Source organism: Prunus dulcis, unplaced genomic scaffold (assembly GCF_902201215.1).
Source record: "Prunus dulcis unplaced genomic scaffold, ALMONDv2, whole genome shotgun sequence".
NCBI lineage: Eukaryota > Viridiplantae > Streptophyta > Magnoliopsida > Rosales > Rosaceae > Prunus > Prunus dulcis.
Window position 1 is genome coordinate 37472 of NW_023010036.1, and position 14962 is coordinate 52433.

The 14962-nt window shown below is 36.0% G+C and overlaps 1 protein-coding gene across 3 annotated transcripts; it reads left to right on the forward strand.

Moving 5' to 3' along the window:
- The first annotated feature begins 596 nt into the window (after nucleotides 1–596).
- On the forward strand, nucleotides 597–14587 carry LOC117612634 (embryogenesis-associated protein EMB8). 3 transcript variants are annotated; one of them, XM_034341309.1, is made up of 14 exons: nucleotides 598–954; nucleotides 1066–1155; nucleotides 1683–1744; nucleotides 3968–4068; nucleotides 6139–6228; nucleotides 8293–8415; nucleotides 8807–8884; nucleotides 12160–12245; nucleotides 12466–12514; nucleotides 12702–12758; nucleotides 12860–12990; nucleotides 13079–13162; nucleotides 13612–13678; nucleotides 13894–14587. In XM_034341309.1, the coding sequence occupies exons 1-14, from the start codon at nucleotides 698–700 to the stop codon at nucleotides 14338–14340; spliced, it is 1722 nt and encodes a 573-aa protein (XP_034197200.1). In that variant the 5' UTR covers nucleotides 598–697; the 3' UTR covers nucleotides 14341–14587. The 3 variants fall into 3 exon arrangements, with proteins under 3 accessions (XP_034197201.1, XP_034197200.1, XP_034197202.1); XM_034341310.1 differs by lacking the exon at nucleotides 6139–6228 and having other exon boundaries at nucleotides 597–954; XM_034341311.1 differs by lacking the exon at nucleotides 1683–1744 and having other exon boundaries at nucleotides 803–954.
- Nucleotides 14588–14962: the final 375 nt, after the last annotated feature.

Genomic DNA, 14962 nt, shown 5'->3' on the forward strand with positions numbered 1-14962 from the left:
ATTGATAGGTATTTATAGAAAAAAATTTCAGAATTTTTTGGTATTTTTTTAAAAAAATTTGAATTTTTTTCATAATTTTATTGCCAAAAAAAGGCCAGCCGTTGGATTGGAGGAAGAGAAGCAAATCGGAGCGGCCAGGCGAAGAAACCGCACATTGACGTCATGCCTGACGTCATCCTCCTCTCGGGCTGCAAGTCGGGTGAGACTTGCCTTTGGGCCAGCCCATCTTCATGGGTCCCACAGCCAACCCGAGCAAAAGTAACCAGCTGAAATTGGGTTTTTCGTGTGGCCTCCCCCAGCCTCGTACTTGGGCCCCTCAGTGGAGCTGTTCTAATGCGAAAAAATAAAAATTATAAAGAAAACCCACGTCAGAGGGAGTCCATATGCAAGACTTTCTCCCTCATATAATGCTTCTTTTTTCTTTATTTAAATTTTCTATTTAAAAAAAAAAATGGCTGCTTTTAGAAACGACACGATTTCTTGACAGAAATATATGACTGCTTTTAGAAACGACACGTGTTCTTTTTTATTTGGATGGAACGACACGTTTTCTTGCTCACACTACAAAACGTGGTCTTGCTCCTCACTCCAAAACCATCATCACCAGAAGAGAGAGAAACTCTCTGGCCCAAAAAAAAGAAAAAAAGAAAAAAAGAAAAAAAGAAAAAAGAAAAAAAAGAAGGGAGAAACTCCGGTCATGGATTGCAGGGTCCTAGGCGAGGTTTCGGAAAACCCTTACGTACTTTTGCTCAACGATCTCTCTCTAATTCCCATTTCTCACTACTTCTTCGCCTTTCTCGCATTCTCCTTCGCATTTCTCTACCATTTCCTCGAATTCCATTTCCTCCAAGACCTCTTCAATGGCTTCAGAGGCAGCCCCATCGGCTTGACCTACAATCCCTCCTCCCCTATCTACCATGGCGTCGTTTCCAAGTGCCGGATTCTCCATGCCAGGTCCCGATACTAACAATAACCAACTAGTTTCCATTTTTGTTGAATTATTTTTCCTTTTCAATTGATTTTAATTCATATATATATATATTTGATATATGGATTGGTTTGCAGGTATTTGGCGACGCCATGGCTCTCAAGCCCTCATTTTCAGACTGTTTTCCTCAGTTTCTTTGGGCGGCCTCCTGCTTTCAGCTACCGAAGGTACAAAATCACTAAAAAGTGAAGGCTTTGTTTCTAGTGCTTTGTGAGCAATTGTCCTTGTTTTATATTTCACTATTCCACCATCTGGGTCAGTTCAGGATTTGGAATGTATGGTTACTTTTGTGTGGCGGGTCTGCTGCATTTGTGCGCATGCGTTTTCGGTGGAATATTTTGAGTACTATTTAATCAACTGTGCCACTGGAGAAAAAAAAAACCCAATGCTGATGCTGCTGTGTTGTTAGTGCTAAATTTCTTCGGATGTGGCTTCAGTTTTTAAAAATAGTAAAAGACTAGTAAATTCTTATAGTTTGTTGAATCCAAATTCCGGAGTCCTAGAATTATATTCATAAAAAAATAACTGAATACAAGAGTCTCTTAATAGCCTATTTATACTACAATTTTGTGTGTTTCTTCTAAATATGTTTTTTTTTCTACACAGGTTATACAACTGTCACAGAGATTCTTTTTTCTCAAGAATTTTGGTTCATGCTTTCCTCTAACAGATAGTCATGTATATTCTGTCTCAGAAAACTTTTTAATCTATCTGATGGCGGAACTGTTGCTTTGGATTGGCTACTGAGTTCTGATGGTAACTATTGTTTGTTTACCTGAAAGTAATGACCATATACACGTATCAATTTATAGACATTAATGAATGTATGATAATTTATACTCGTTATCATTTTACTTATATGTTTCTGAATTGATTGTTTCTTACATTTTTACTTTCTTACTATTTAAAGTCTAAACTTCTTGGTATCTTATTTTTTCTTCAGTCTTGTGTTGTGTTCTCATATAATGTACTATTTAGCACCCAGATTGGCTTCTGTTGATAGTATGTGTGATGTAGGCTGGTATTTAGATTTTATGGTGCTTCTTAGTCTGTAAAATACAGCCTTTCATGTTCAAATATTAATTGTTAATTCCTCAGTGACAATGTGTCCACCGGGTAGAATAGGGAACACAGAGAATAGGCGGATAAAGCTATAGGATAGAGGTCGGAACAAATATTGTTGAGTTCTGGGGTATAGAGACCTAAGAGAAACTCTATAATATGAAATTTCTGAATAAAGTTGATAAAAGACCCTTATTACAATCATAACTAGGCTTATATAGCCGTCAAACCCTAGCATAAAGGGAAACCTAATTGACAAAGGAAATTAAACCAAACTGGAAAGTAAACCAAACTGGAAAGTAAACCAAATCCTAATTGGAATAGGAAAACAAATATCAAAGTAACTTAATAATTTAAAATAACTAATACTTAGCCTTATTGGCTAACAAGCCCCCTTAGACTCGGAAAGTCCATTAGATGTTCCTGCATCACAATGTTATCATAGAAAGCAGTTGTAAGTTGTATTGTAATTGGTTCATTACTTGGGAGCATCTATTTTATTTTGAGATTGTACGCTGATTATAGAAATTGATGACTTCATTTGTTTCATAGTTTGACCTTGAGGCTTTCTATAGAAAGGATGTCCTTATTTTTCTTAAATTAAGGACATCTTATTTCTGTGCTGTAAACTAATGATCGGAACCGTTCAGTTTTTAGATTCTCTTCAAGGGTTATACTTGCAAAAAATCAGCTAAATCTGAAAATGTGGAGCCATTTGATTATCCATATTTTTGCTTCAGTTTTATCGAACGAACAGCTTTTTTTTTTTTTTTTTTCCTTCACATTTTAGATGGCCACATCTTCAGATCTGGAATATTTATTGAAGGATAACGCTGGAAGTATAACCTAAAACATAGATCGTTCTGATCGTTGGAATACATGTTGGGTAGCCCTAGAAAGGATGTGTGCAATTTTCTTACAATAAGGGCATGAACATCTTTAACATAAAAATATTTTCCTGAACTTGCAATATAAGCAAACCTTTTGAACTGAAGAGTTGAAGTGCTATGGAAAAGGTGGTAAATTGTTTTCTTTACAGAATGTAGTCAACTTATCTTTCCCATGTCGGCATTGGCTTGAAACAGGGGAAATGGACTTTTATGGGAATTTTGGAGATATCAAACTGAAACTTTGACAATATTTTTTCCAATATTGCTGAAATTTTCAGAAAATCTTGGGAAAACAAAATGATCCGGAGGAAGGAAAGTGCGTGTCGGAAGAAGAGAAGAGTTGTGATGGAGTGGGGGTTGGGGGAGAGGAGAGGAGAGAGAGAGAGAGAGAGAGAGAGAGAGAAGAAGAGAATTTGTTTGGTTTTGAAAGATTCCTTCTTTCCCAGCTTTTTCACTTTGGCAGGTTGGGTTTTAAAATTTCTCCATTATCAATTTTAGTTTGTGTTAGATTAATTTCTATGTTGTTCTGTTATTTTATGCTAGACTTACTAGGGTCGTTCTTGTAATTTCCTACTTGTGTTGGTTACATGAAGGTGGCTGGTTATCATACCCTCAACTTATTTCTCTTAAACATCTGTTTCATCTTTCCTTCTTAACTGAAGGGTACTGAAAGTCAATTCACCTGGTTGAACTGGGGGTGCAGTTGGCTTTAGATGGACATCCTTTGTAGTAACTAATCCCCAGAAAGCATTAATACCAACTAGACAAACAGACTCTTTAAACTCCCCAACCGGACAGACTCCCCTTACATCATTAATAACTATCAGACAGATCCATTTGATCATCCCAAACTTAATTACTAGTTTGTACTTAGTAAACTTGCCAGACAACTCCCGATTATCTGTTTACTGCGTAACATATTTATATATCAAGATCTTGCCTAAAGTGTTATGTCACTATTGATTTTGTGGTATTAATTATTGTGAATCCTCTCTATTTTTTGATCCATGTATGTGCTATACTGCAGTTTCGGGAGATGTTTTTAGCACGAACAATGCTATTCCAAAAGGTGACACCACCCCTATCGTGCTGGTGATTCCTGGATTAACCAGCGATTCTGATGCTGCTGTAAGCTTCATCTTAAAAAAAAAAATTTCACTCATCTTTGTTCTGTATTTTATTTATTATTTTATAACCAGAATCCCCAAAATCCACATCACAGGCTTGGGTTTAAAACTGGGTCAATCTTTGGAAGGTAGGAAACTCTAGCAAATAGCTTGATAGGTACCTTAAAGAATTGAACCTCAGACCATGTTGGAGAAAACCTTACGACTAAACCCTCATTGGTACGCAGAGTCTTTATTGTGTCTGTAAATGCTTCCAGTTGTAGTTCTGGTGTCTCTAGGAATAGAAACTTTGTGTTAACATAGTTGATTCAAATGAATTTTTTTTATCTAATCTAAGTAAGAAGTTAAAATAGCATTTAAATGCCTAAAGAAACTTTAAAGGAGAAATGTTGAAACTTGGAGTCTCGGCTGGGTTTCATGATCATTTTTTTTTTCGTCAAAAAAACTTTAAGATAGAACCTTCCAATTTCGACATTATTCCAATGTAATTTGAGCTACAGAAAATGGCTGTTAAAAACTTATTACTAAATAGCTCATTAGGGGAACTTTAAGATCTTTGCAAGGACTTTACTCTTTTTTTTTTTTGGTTACAATGGGGGCCAAAACACAAAACTACTTACAAACAAACCTGGGCCCGGAATAGATTCCTATCCTCAACCAAAATATGAATTAAATTCTCTGGGGTTCTTCAATCAGAAGTGGGCCCAATCTTAAATTCAAGATGTGCCAGGCCATCCCATCTACAGCAAAGTTACACTCTGCACTGCCCCACACCTGGAAGTGAGTGAGAGCCTTTATGTTCATGATTACTCAAGGAGGCAGGCTTAAGTTGGTCTATTCCTGTTTCGTGTAATATGCTGTAATGTGAAGGGGTTACATGCTGGCAATTTTCTGGGTTGTATGGGTGGAGAGGAATATGAGGGTGTTTGAGAATATAATTGGTGAGGAGGTGGAGCACTTATGGAAAAGGGTTCGTTCTTGGGCGTCTATTGCTTCAGAGTTTAAGAGTTCTTTCGTTATTTTATCAGATTGGGAAGCAGCTGCATGGTAGAATTTTTTGTCAAATTTTCATGTTTACTGTGCTACTGTATCTCTATTAGTGTGGAGTTGGCTTTTAGGTTCCATGATTAGTTTTGTTTTAAAAGCGGATTCCTTGTTCAATATTGATGAACCTTTGTTGTGTTCAGTAAAAGTTTTATGCATTTGGTGTGATTGCAAAGGTTGGAGTGAGTTCAGATCTCTCTTTTATTCCCTGCTCTTACTATTGTCCTACATAAAAAGGAGTACAGTAATAAGGGGAGGACCTAGCTCCTAGGTTTAAAGCCATTTTATCTTCTTTGTTTTATGCTTCACATTGTTTCTTCATTGCAGTGACACTAGGAAACACTTCGCAACCCTTTATTTTTTCTTTTTCTATAGGAAACTTAATGATTATGAGTAAGATTCAGCAATGCTGCCTCTTTACCAAGATAGATACTGATTTATTAATATCTCATCCATTGGTAAGTCAAAGTGACCAGAGATAAAATATGCTTCTACCCTCCTCTTCGGATTAAGAGCCTCTTGACCTTAGTGAATATGAGATGCACATTGATGTAGACAGTTATTTCTGATTGCCCATATTCACCATTTACGTCCTTGTGCTGGTTCAATGTTTACAATGCTTTCATTAATATGCCTCTTATGATCTATAAATGCAATTCATGACTCTATTCTAATGGTTGAGGTTCACCACTCTTTATTTAGATCAATTGAACCACAATCTTATCAAATTAAAGCTACGAAGATTTAATACCAGAGGGATTGTGATAAGTTTATAACAAAGAGCTTTAATGGTTTATATCTCCCTTATGTAGGACTCACATGAATGAATCATGTTCGTCAATTTAACTCTTCAATAAATAGTCTACGATATAAATCACAGCCTATTTTATTCAATAAAATATTTACAAGGGCTTCAACTTTTGATAATCTTCTTTAAACTCTTTCCTTAATAAGCTTTTGCCGTGTGTAGGACGTTTTGTCTGCATACGTGCTGATTGGCTGATGTTACTTGATGTTGTTGCTGCAGTATATAAAGCATCTTGCTTTCAATACAGCCAAAAAGGGATGGAATGTTGTTGTTAGCAATCACAGGGGATTGGGCGGCATTTCAGTCACTGTAAGAAGCTCTTTCAATATAACCATTTTGTACTTGCTTTCGAGTCCTTATAACAGAATCTTTTCTTATAACCTTTTTGTACCTTTTTTTTGAGTCCTTATAATTTTGGTGCGGTTAACTTTCTTTGCTGATGATTCTGTTAAGTGATTGGGCCCGCTGGAAAAAATTGGTAGCCACCATGGATATTAGAGAAAAATGTTATATCATGTGTCATGAGTAAGTACTGAAGGTGTACCAACATTGGGTTAGTTGGAATGGTGAGGCCCATGGTTTGCTCCCATGTGGTCCAAGGTTTGAAACCTCCAAAGGTACCTACCCTAGCTATTTGTTAGTGTTTCCTGCTTCCCAAAGGTTGTAGGGTTCGGCAGGGTACCCTAGTTTCAAAGTTGTGTCCGCATAGCAGACTGGGGCATCCAAAATATATATATATATATATATATAGCGGCTAGATTGGGATGGCACTACAATCCACGCCATGTAGAGGCTAAATATTCTTTACTTTTATACGTAGATTTTGTAAAGTACTAGGAATATGTGGATATGGTATAGATCAGTCAGTGTTTACAAAGTAGATTTTATTTTATTTTAATTGGAAACAAAACATTGGAATGATTTTGTACCACCTGCCGACTCAAGGATGGGATATCCTAAAATATTCTGACATTGATGTCCATGATGATGCCTTAAAGATCTTTGTTCCCTAACTAAATTCACCTATTTTTCTTCGAAGATTGTGTTTTACCTCTCCAACCAAAACAATCCAAAGGACCGACACCATATAGTAATTCTCTTTTATAAGCTACTTCCAGAAAATCCACAACTAACACAGAATATAAATTTCTAAGCGAATAACTTAGTTCAAATTTTTGTAATAAAATCTTTGTTTCTTCTACAATAAGGGAAAAAAAAAAACAAAAAACATCATACTGTAATAAAACCTAATCCAAATTTGTGTAGTGAAAGAACATCATACCGTAACCTTAATTGAAAACACCAAACCTCAGAGGTAATTTTGGGGGTCGCAAATATTAATTTTATCATGGACCATCAACCAAACAAAAATGTGCACCATAGTTGGTACACTAGCCTTTCAAATCATCTTTCATGGTTCGAAAATCGGATCATCAGGACTTTCCACCAAAGAGTGGAAAAATGATTTACAACAGAATTCTGAAATAGTGAATGCTCCAAACTCTTATCAGGCCTATTTAAATTTAGCAAGGTCGTTAGTAATTTGGGGATAAGATATTTGAAAATTCTGATAATTCTATATCATTTGAAAATTCTGATAATTCTATATCATTTAAAATTTGCTTCAATGATTAATTCCAAGAGATAGCTGTATAATATGAAAAGAAGCAAAATTAAAAAGTAAATGAATCCTTTGGTATATGGAAGCTATTTGTATTTTGGTGGTTCAGAGTACACAATTCTTTTGAAGCATGGGGAGTGGCAATGAACTAATTTGATGGAGGGCAGCACACCAGAAAAGAAAAAATTATCTTCTAGGGAACAAGCTATTTTGTGAAAGAATTCTTCAACAAGAAGAGGAATAAGCTATTTTCTAGAAAGCAAAAAAGAAAATGAAAGAAATGGGTTAGAAAATATTCATACATATTCTTGGCTTTGGCCATTTTTGAAATTGGACTTTTATAGCTAAATTCTGTTCTTGTGGATACACTTATCTCTAAAGAGACTTTGTATAGGAATATTGAGTGAGTGATATGGAAGAGTATTATCAAATTCTAGTGAATTGACGGCTGATTCTGTACCTCACTGTTTTGTCGGCCTATATTGTTTATTTATTTATTCCTCTTGGGATCTAAAATCAATAAAATTAGTATCAATTTCCCTTGTAATGGAAGTGTTTGAAAAAATCTACCGACTATGTTCATCATTAGTATTGTGTTTTAACTTCTAAGGCTGACATTTGGTAGGTTGTATGATGCTTCTCCCTTGTGTAATTTTCAAGCTATTGTCAATTTCTCTTTGAATAATCAGTTTTCTCATCAAGTCAATGAAATATATTGGTAATTCCTGTTTGTTTTCTTGTTAATATTTCAGTCCGATTTCTTTTATAATGCTGGATGGACAGAGGATTTACGGACAGTTGTTAGTAACCTCCATGATGAATACCCCAACGCTCCTTTATTTCTTGTTGGATTGAGTGTAGGTGCCAACATTTTGGTATGTTATTTGACCATGTCAGATTATTATTTTAAGCCTGTTGTAATTATAAAGCAAGATTTTATCTTTTATTGTTGCCTTTGACTATTCTTGTTGGAATGAGTATAGGTGCTAACACTTTGTTTTCGTATTCTAATCTTTGAGATGAAACAGAATCTTGTAGTATGTTTGATATGACATAGAAGTCAAATTCATTATCTCTCGTTATTCTCATTTTCTAGTAATTATGAATTTTTGAACCTGCAAGTCACCGAGCTATTTTTATTGCCCTTAAGACTTAATTAGCTTTTAAAATAATTCCAAAATAGTATTAATTTTTAACATCCTCTGTTTCTTACTTTCTTTTAATAACTTGTGATGTTAACATTCATGTTTACTTTATTGATTTCAGGTAAAATATCTTGGGGAGGATGGCGACAAGGTTCCTGTTGCTGGGGCTGTAGCTATCTGTTCTCCTTGGGACCTTTTGGTTAGTGCTTCAACTTAATGGTTATGTGAAGGGCAATGTTTCTGGTTTGTGATTAAATGCATTAGCAGCATGTGTACACAATTTTCTATATATGGCTTTCTCTCAATTTTTTCTTTTCTACTCTTGCCTGTGCTTAGGCTATACTAGTTCCCCTCACCTGTGTCCGTGATCATGAATGAAAGGGCCAGTTGAGGATAATAACAGGGGACCATATTATGGATGCCAGGGTTAAAATTTGTTTAGGGTTCCAAATTCAGTGTTCTAACTTTTGGACATTGTTTTGTTTTGTCTGAACTTTGTTAGTAATTGCTAAATATGTTAATTTTAAACCCAAGTAGAGTACATTTCACAAAAGCCATTGTATATCACAAATTGCAGCTGTATCCATATTTTCAGTGTTCTAACTTTTGGACATTGTTTTGTTTTGTCTGAACTTTGTTAGTTATTGCTAAATATGTTAATTTTAAACCCAAGTAGAGTACATTTCACAAAAGCCATTGTATATCACAAATTGCAGCTGTATCCATATTTTCAGTGTTCTAACTTTTGGACATTGTTTTGTTTTGTCTGAACTTTGTTAGTTATTGCTAAATATGTTAATTTTAAACCCAAGTAGAGTACATTTCACAAAAGCCATTGTATATCACAAATTGCAGCTCTACCCATATTTTTATTGGAACTATATGTAAAGAACTGCAATTTATAATACCTTATTGCACATAGTAGGGTGTTGTTTAGCATATGCTACTTTTAAAGCCAATTAGCAGTACATTGCAAAGAGACCAATGTATATCACAAGTTGCAGTACATCGTTTTTGCGCATAATAAGGCACCATGCATTTGATGTAGTTACTGCTATAGCCTATGCCATCATGCCATCATGGTGCATTTTCATATGGTGTTCAACATATTTGCCAAATCCAAGAAACTTTACAAAATTGCACTTTGGGTCTAGAAAGTTGACTTGCATCCCATACGTGTTTCACTTGGGGTGCTCTTTTGTAAAAAAAAAATCCTTTATAAATGTTTGGGGATGTGTTTTTTTTTCAGTGAAACTTTAGAAGATGTTAAATTGATGGTTCATCAATTTAACATATAAAATTCTTAGATAGTTTGTCCATGGTAAAATATCACATGTAGGGTGAAAACAGTATATGTTGTAGGCTTGTAGCTGACAGCCTGACACATATAAAATTGAAATCTGCTGTTTGGCATTTGATCTCCTTTTGGTGTTGGGTAGCTCTTGTCTGTATTTCCTTCTTTTCTTTTCTCCTTTTGTTTTTGCTTTGTTATTGTTTGACCTCTTGTCCATCTTTTGTCCATCTTTGATATTTTACAACCTCTTGTCCAACTTGAATGATAATGTGTGAAAACGCTTTAATTTTAATTCTCTTGTTCAAGAAACTACATAATTATCTAATGCGGTTTGAACCCTAGAACATAGAAACTTAGATCCCTAACCTTTAGGAGTACACTTAAGCATTAGCATTCTAGTGTAAATTGATTTTATCTTTTCACATGACGACTTATTCTGAAAGTTACCTAAGTGCCCTTGACATTCTTACTAGAATCTATGTTACAGGGGTATGTCTGTCTTTTTGAACGCCATTGTTGGGTTATTCTGTCTGCTCTTTAGTGATGCAGAGACATAGAGCAGAGTACCATCCTTGGGTTCGAAGATTAGGGAGTTTGGCCTGAGATGTTTTGAGGAGAGATGGCTCAGCTGAGGCCCCATTGTGGTCCTGCAGTGGTGCTAATCACGAGAAAGACAAGGAAATCTAGCATTAATCTCAGCAAAATGGAATCACTAGTGAGCATGTGATGTAGGAGCAAGAGTTATAGTTAAGTAGTGAGAAACATTGCATGCGTTGTATGGAGTCAAGTCTTTTGGTCTGAAGTCTTTGGCAAATCCAAAGCTGAAGTTTGGATATTGGCATGGGTTTCCTTCTGTCCAGGTTGCTAACCCTCTTTATAGGAGAAGGGAGGCCCTATTTATAAGCCTAATTCCGATCGTGGTATTAAATGCCTACCCTTCCCATCGGAGGAGCCTTTTTCCTTCTTGGAGGGCTCTTGGGTGCTTGGCTTTGAGAGAAATTTAACAGGCCATTGGGCATTTAATGGATAATTGGCATGGGATTTGGGTAGAATAGATATTCTCTGGCCCGTAGTATTGTTATGCTTGACTGTGGGCCCCACATTCCTCCAACTAGGCTTGGGCCTGCTCCAACTATTATAAGTAATTCAGGCCTTCTTTTTATATGTACCTTCCAAACCACCTCGTGATTTATGCCGGCTTGGGCGTCTACACATTCCAAGTGTGCATGATCTTTATGACCCAGGAGAGACTCTATGGACCTTTGGGTCGTCTTTTGGAATCTCTTGATTTTGTTTGGGGCAGGACATGACTTAATATTTGTTGTTCTTTCACACTTGCATGGGCATCGTTATTATTTTGGGCCATTAAATTGGATCTTAACATGTTGGACTTCAACATTCATTATTTAGCCAGTTAAATTAAATTCCATGAGAAGAAACTCCACACACCACACCTGTTGATTTCTCTGGGCTTGGGCATGGAATGAGGCATTGACTTGGTGTATATTTTAAGCGTGGATGATCCTTATGACTCAGATTATAAAGTGGGACGTAACTAAGTGCTGCCACGGCAGAATAGCATGGCACATGTTTGGTTGGATGGCGTGGCATGACATTGCATGGGTTGGCCAAGCACGGATTATAACAGGGGTCATAATTGTGTCAATGAGCCTTTAGGTGTCTTTGGAATTTCTTAATTTTGTTTAGGGCTGCATGGTGCGGCACAGCATGACTGAATATTTTTTGTTGATTGGGCTTGCATGGGCATCATTGTTATTTTGGGCCTTGGCTAGTTCTGGTCACGTAGGCCTTCTCACATTTTGGAAACACATTCTATTAGCCCATTAGCTGTATCAGCGACTCTAAAATCTTTTCACCCCAACATATCTTTGGAAACATCTGACTAACATGCCAATATTTTCATCTTTGGTCATACCATACATGTTTAGGCAAACAAACCATTTCTCTGTTGCGTTCCCCTCTGACACCTGTCTGTAAGTTACCAAATACGCCGTACCTAGGTAAAAGAATTTTCTGCACGTGATGCTATTGTGGAAAAAAGAAGGTTGTTTGCTTGTTTCATATGTATCATGGAATTGTAATTATTCACTTGGCATCAGAAGTAGTTTCTTACTGAGTGAAGTTACTTATCATTTTTTGTTTGTTTGTTTGTTTTGCAGATTGGTGACAGATTTATAGGCCGTAGGCTGTTGCAAAAGTTTTATGACAAAGCACTAACAACTGGCCTTCTAGGCTATGCACAATTGTATGTCTGTGCCTCCTTTTTAATTGGGTAGTAAATAGCTCATAAAACATAATGTAATGTCCTACTTTATATGTATATATTTTGGCATGTGTACGGACCACTTTCATTTCATTTCGTGAAATATCTAAAGGGTATGATTTTTTTTTTTTTTTTTTTAAACAATAGTTTCTGTTCTCCTTTTGTTTGAATATTTATGAAAAATTATAAATGTTCAATGCAGACACCAGCCTCGCTTTTTTCGCCTCGCTAATTGGGAAGGCATAAAAAAGGTTGGTGTTTTCTCATGTTTAAGATTTTTCACATGTTTCCTCTCTCTCTCTCTCTCTCTCTCTATATATATATATATATATATATATATATATACACACTCACACACACATGTACAGGTGCTATCATTGAATGGTGTCACCTGCCTTCTACTAATGTTTCTTTTGTTCTTATCTTGTGCTTCAACAGTCACGTTCTATTCGTGATTTTGATCAGCATGCTACCTGCATTGTTGGGAAATTTGAGGTATTAATGTCTCTGATCTCAATGATTTCTCTCACTTGACCTCTATTTTATTTTATTTATTAATCGCCTTTTTTTTTTTTTTTTTTTTTTTTTTTTTTTAGACTGTTGACACATATTACAGGCGCTGTACCAGTGCTAATTATGTGGGAAATGTGTCAGTGCCGCTACTCTGTATCAGTGCTTTAGATGATCCAGTCTGCACTAGGGAAGCCATTCCTTGGGAGGAATGCAGGTGGACCTACTCTTGGAGTGTTTAGTTTCATTCATCACTTTCTCCTTTCGCATTGTTTAAGCACATGCTTGGTATTTGTCTTCAATAGGGCAAACATAAATATTGTACTGGCTACAACAAAGCATGGAGGACACTTGGCTTTCTTTGAAGGATTAACAGCTGCTGGTATCTGGTACTTAATGCTTCCATGTTATTAGGATACGCTTCTCATATCTTTGCGTTGGTCACCACTTTTGAGCTAAAATATGTATTTTTTTTTCCAGAGACTTCATGTGATTCTATGTAGCTACACCTAGTAGCAACCTGTATAATATTACATTATTTATTGGGTTTTGTGCTAAAATAGCCCTTTTGTAAAACACTTATTATGTAATAGCCACTTCCCAATATGTCATTCCAAAATGACCATACACTGTCTCCTATTTGCTTAGAAAAAGTGTTTTACAAGGGGGCTATTTTAGCCAATTTCACTTATTTATTTCATATAGCTTTGGGTTTTTAACCTTGTCTTTAATTTGATGCTTTAAGACGCATCACAGCTTTGGCAATTTTTGTGTGCATTTTGGGCAGCCATATCATAAATTTCTTTCTGACGTGTGATTAATTTTGTTTCCCTTGCAGGTGGGTTAGAGCTACCGATGAATTTCTTAAGATTTTACACTCTAGTCAATATATGCATGTACAGAAGGTATAATTTTGTTTACATTATTCTTTGAGCGCTTAATGAAGTAATCTAGTTATTGGGTTGCATGAAGTTTAAAGGTTTAATCTCTGATGCTGTCCAGGAGTCCATGCAAATTGTTGTTTAAAATGCATTATAACGTTGTTCCGTATTTGTTAACATGCTGCAGAATACAGGCCATTTATGTGAGTTAATATTGTTGATTTTCATGTATCTTTCAGATGGTGAGTTTTGGTGCACAGTCGTCATTGGACTCTTCAATAGATCAAGGTCCCTACGTGAACATTGCAGAAGATGGAATGGTAGCAGCAGTGGGCAATGAACAGGCGAAAGAAAATAGGACAGAAGATGTACTTGAACAACAAAAGACTCATCAGAGAAAAACTAATGAAATGGTCTCAGGAGAACAAGATGACCATATGATAAAGCCAGAACCATGCTCAGGGGAAATCGTACAATCCTCTGAACAAGCTACTACAAGGCAGGATTCTAAGCCTCTTGATGTAATTTCACCTGTTAGAAGATGCTTAGAGCTGCTATCCCAACGGAGTAGATGGTCATTCTGGTTGCTTGTTTATGTTGCCATTGTCACAAGTTGGCCATTGGTTGGTTCTGCCCTTCAGATTGTCTTCCGAAAGAAGCTCAGAAATATCTCCCGTGCTGCCTAGAAGATGATCCCGTGCTTTTGAAATAATCAGTTTGCTAAATCTTGGTTTTCATTCCCAGTAATTTTTTTTTTTTTGGGGTAGGGAGATAAAAATAAGCAGCTGAATATGAAACTAGTTTCACCAAAGGTATACTAAAATTAATAGGGTGATTTTATTGGCATGCCATTACTTGCTCTTTGCACCATATACTAATTTTAAATATGAATAACTTATTTTACCGTTGTATATAATTACCGTTAGGGACAAACAACATTGAAAATAAAAATTAAATTTGCTCCTTACATCCCACATATCCTGCAATTTTAGTTGGACTTTTTTTTTTTTTGTTTTTTTCCCTCAAACCATCAAGTTCCTACAACTCTAATGAGGTTTATACACTTGTATTGGTGAGAAAATATCTTCTATTTATTTATAAAGGGTGAGACTAAAGTTAGAGAGGCTTCAAATGAGCTTTGAGTTTATATTTTGGCATTTTTCAAGTTTAGGATTTCATGATGATCATTGGTTGCGCTTAGCACACTAGTATCAAACGCGATAGGTAAATTCAGTGGGAAGCCATTGAAACATTGCACCTATTTTGGTTGTGTTTGACCGACAGTTAACTTAAGATGCGGTGGAGATT

Bases quoted from the DNA above. Each gene is read 5' to 3' on its own strand.
- LOC117612634 (XM_034341309.1), top strand. From the start codon at position 698: ATGGATTGCAGGGTCCTAGGCGAGGTTTCGGAAAACCCTTACGTACTT. The intron at 955-1,065 runs GTCCCGATACTA...ATTGGTTTGCAG, and splicing joins TGCCGGATTCTCCATGCCAG to GTATTTGGCGACGCCATGGC. The intron at 8,416-8,806 runs GTATGTTATTTG...TATTGATTTCAG, and splicing joins GTGTAGGTGCCAACATTTTG to GTAAAATATCTTGGGGAGGA.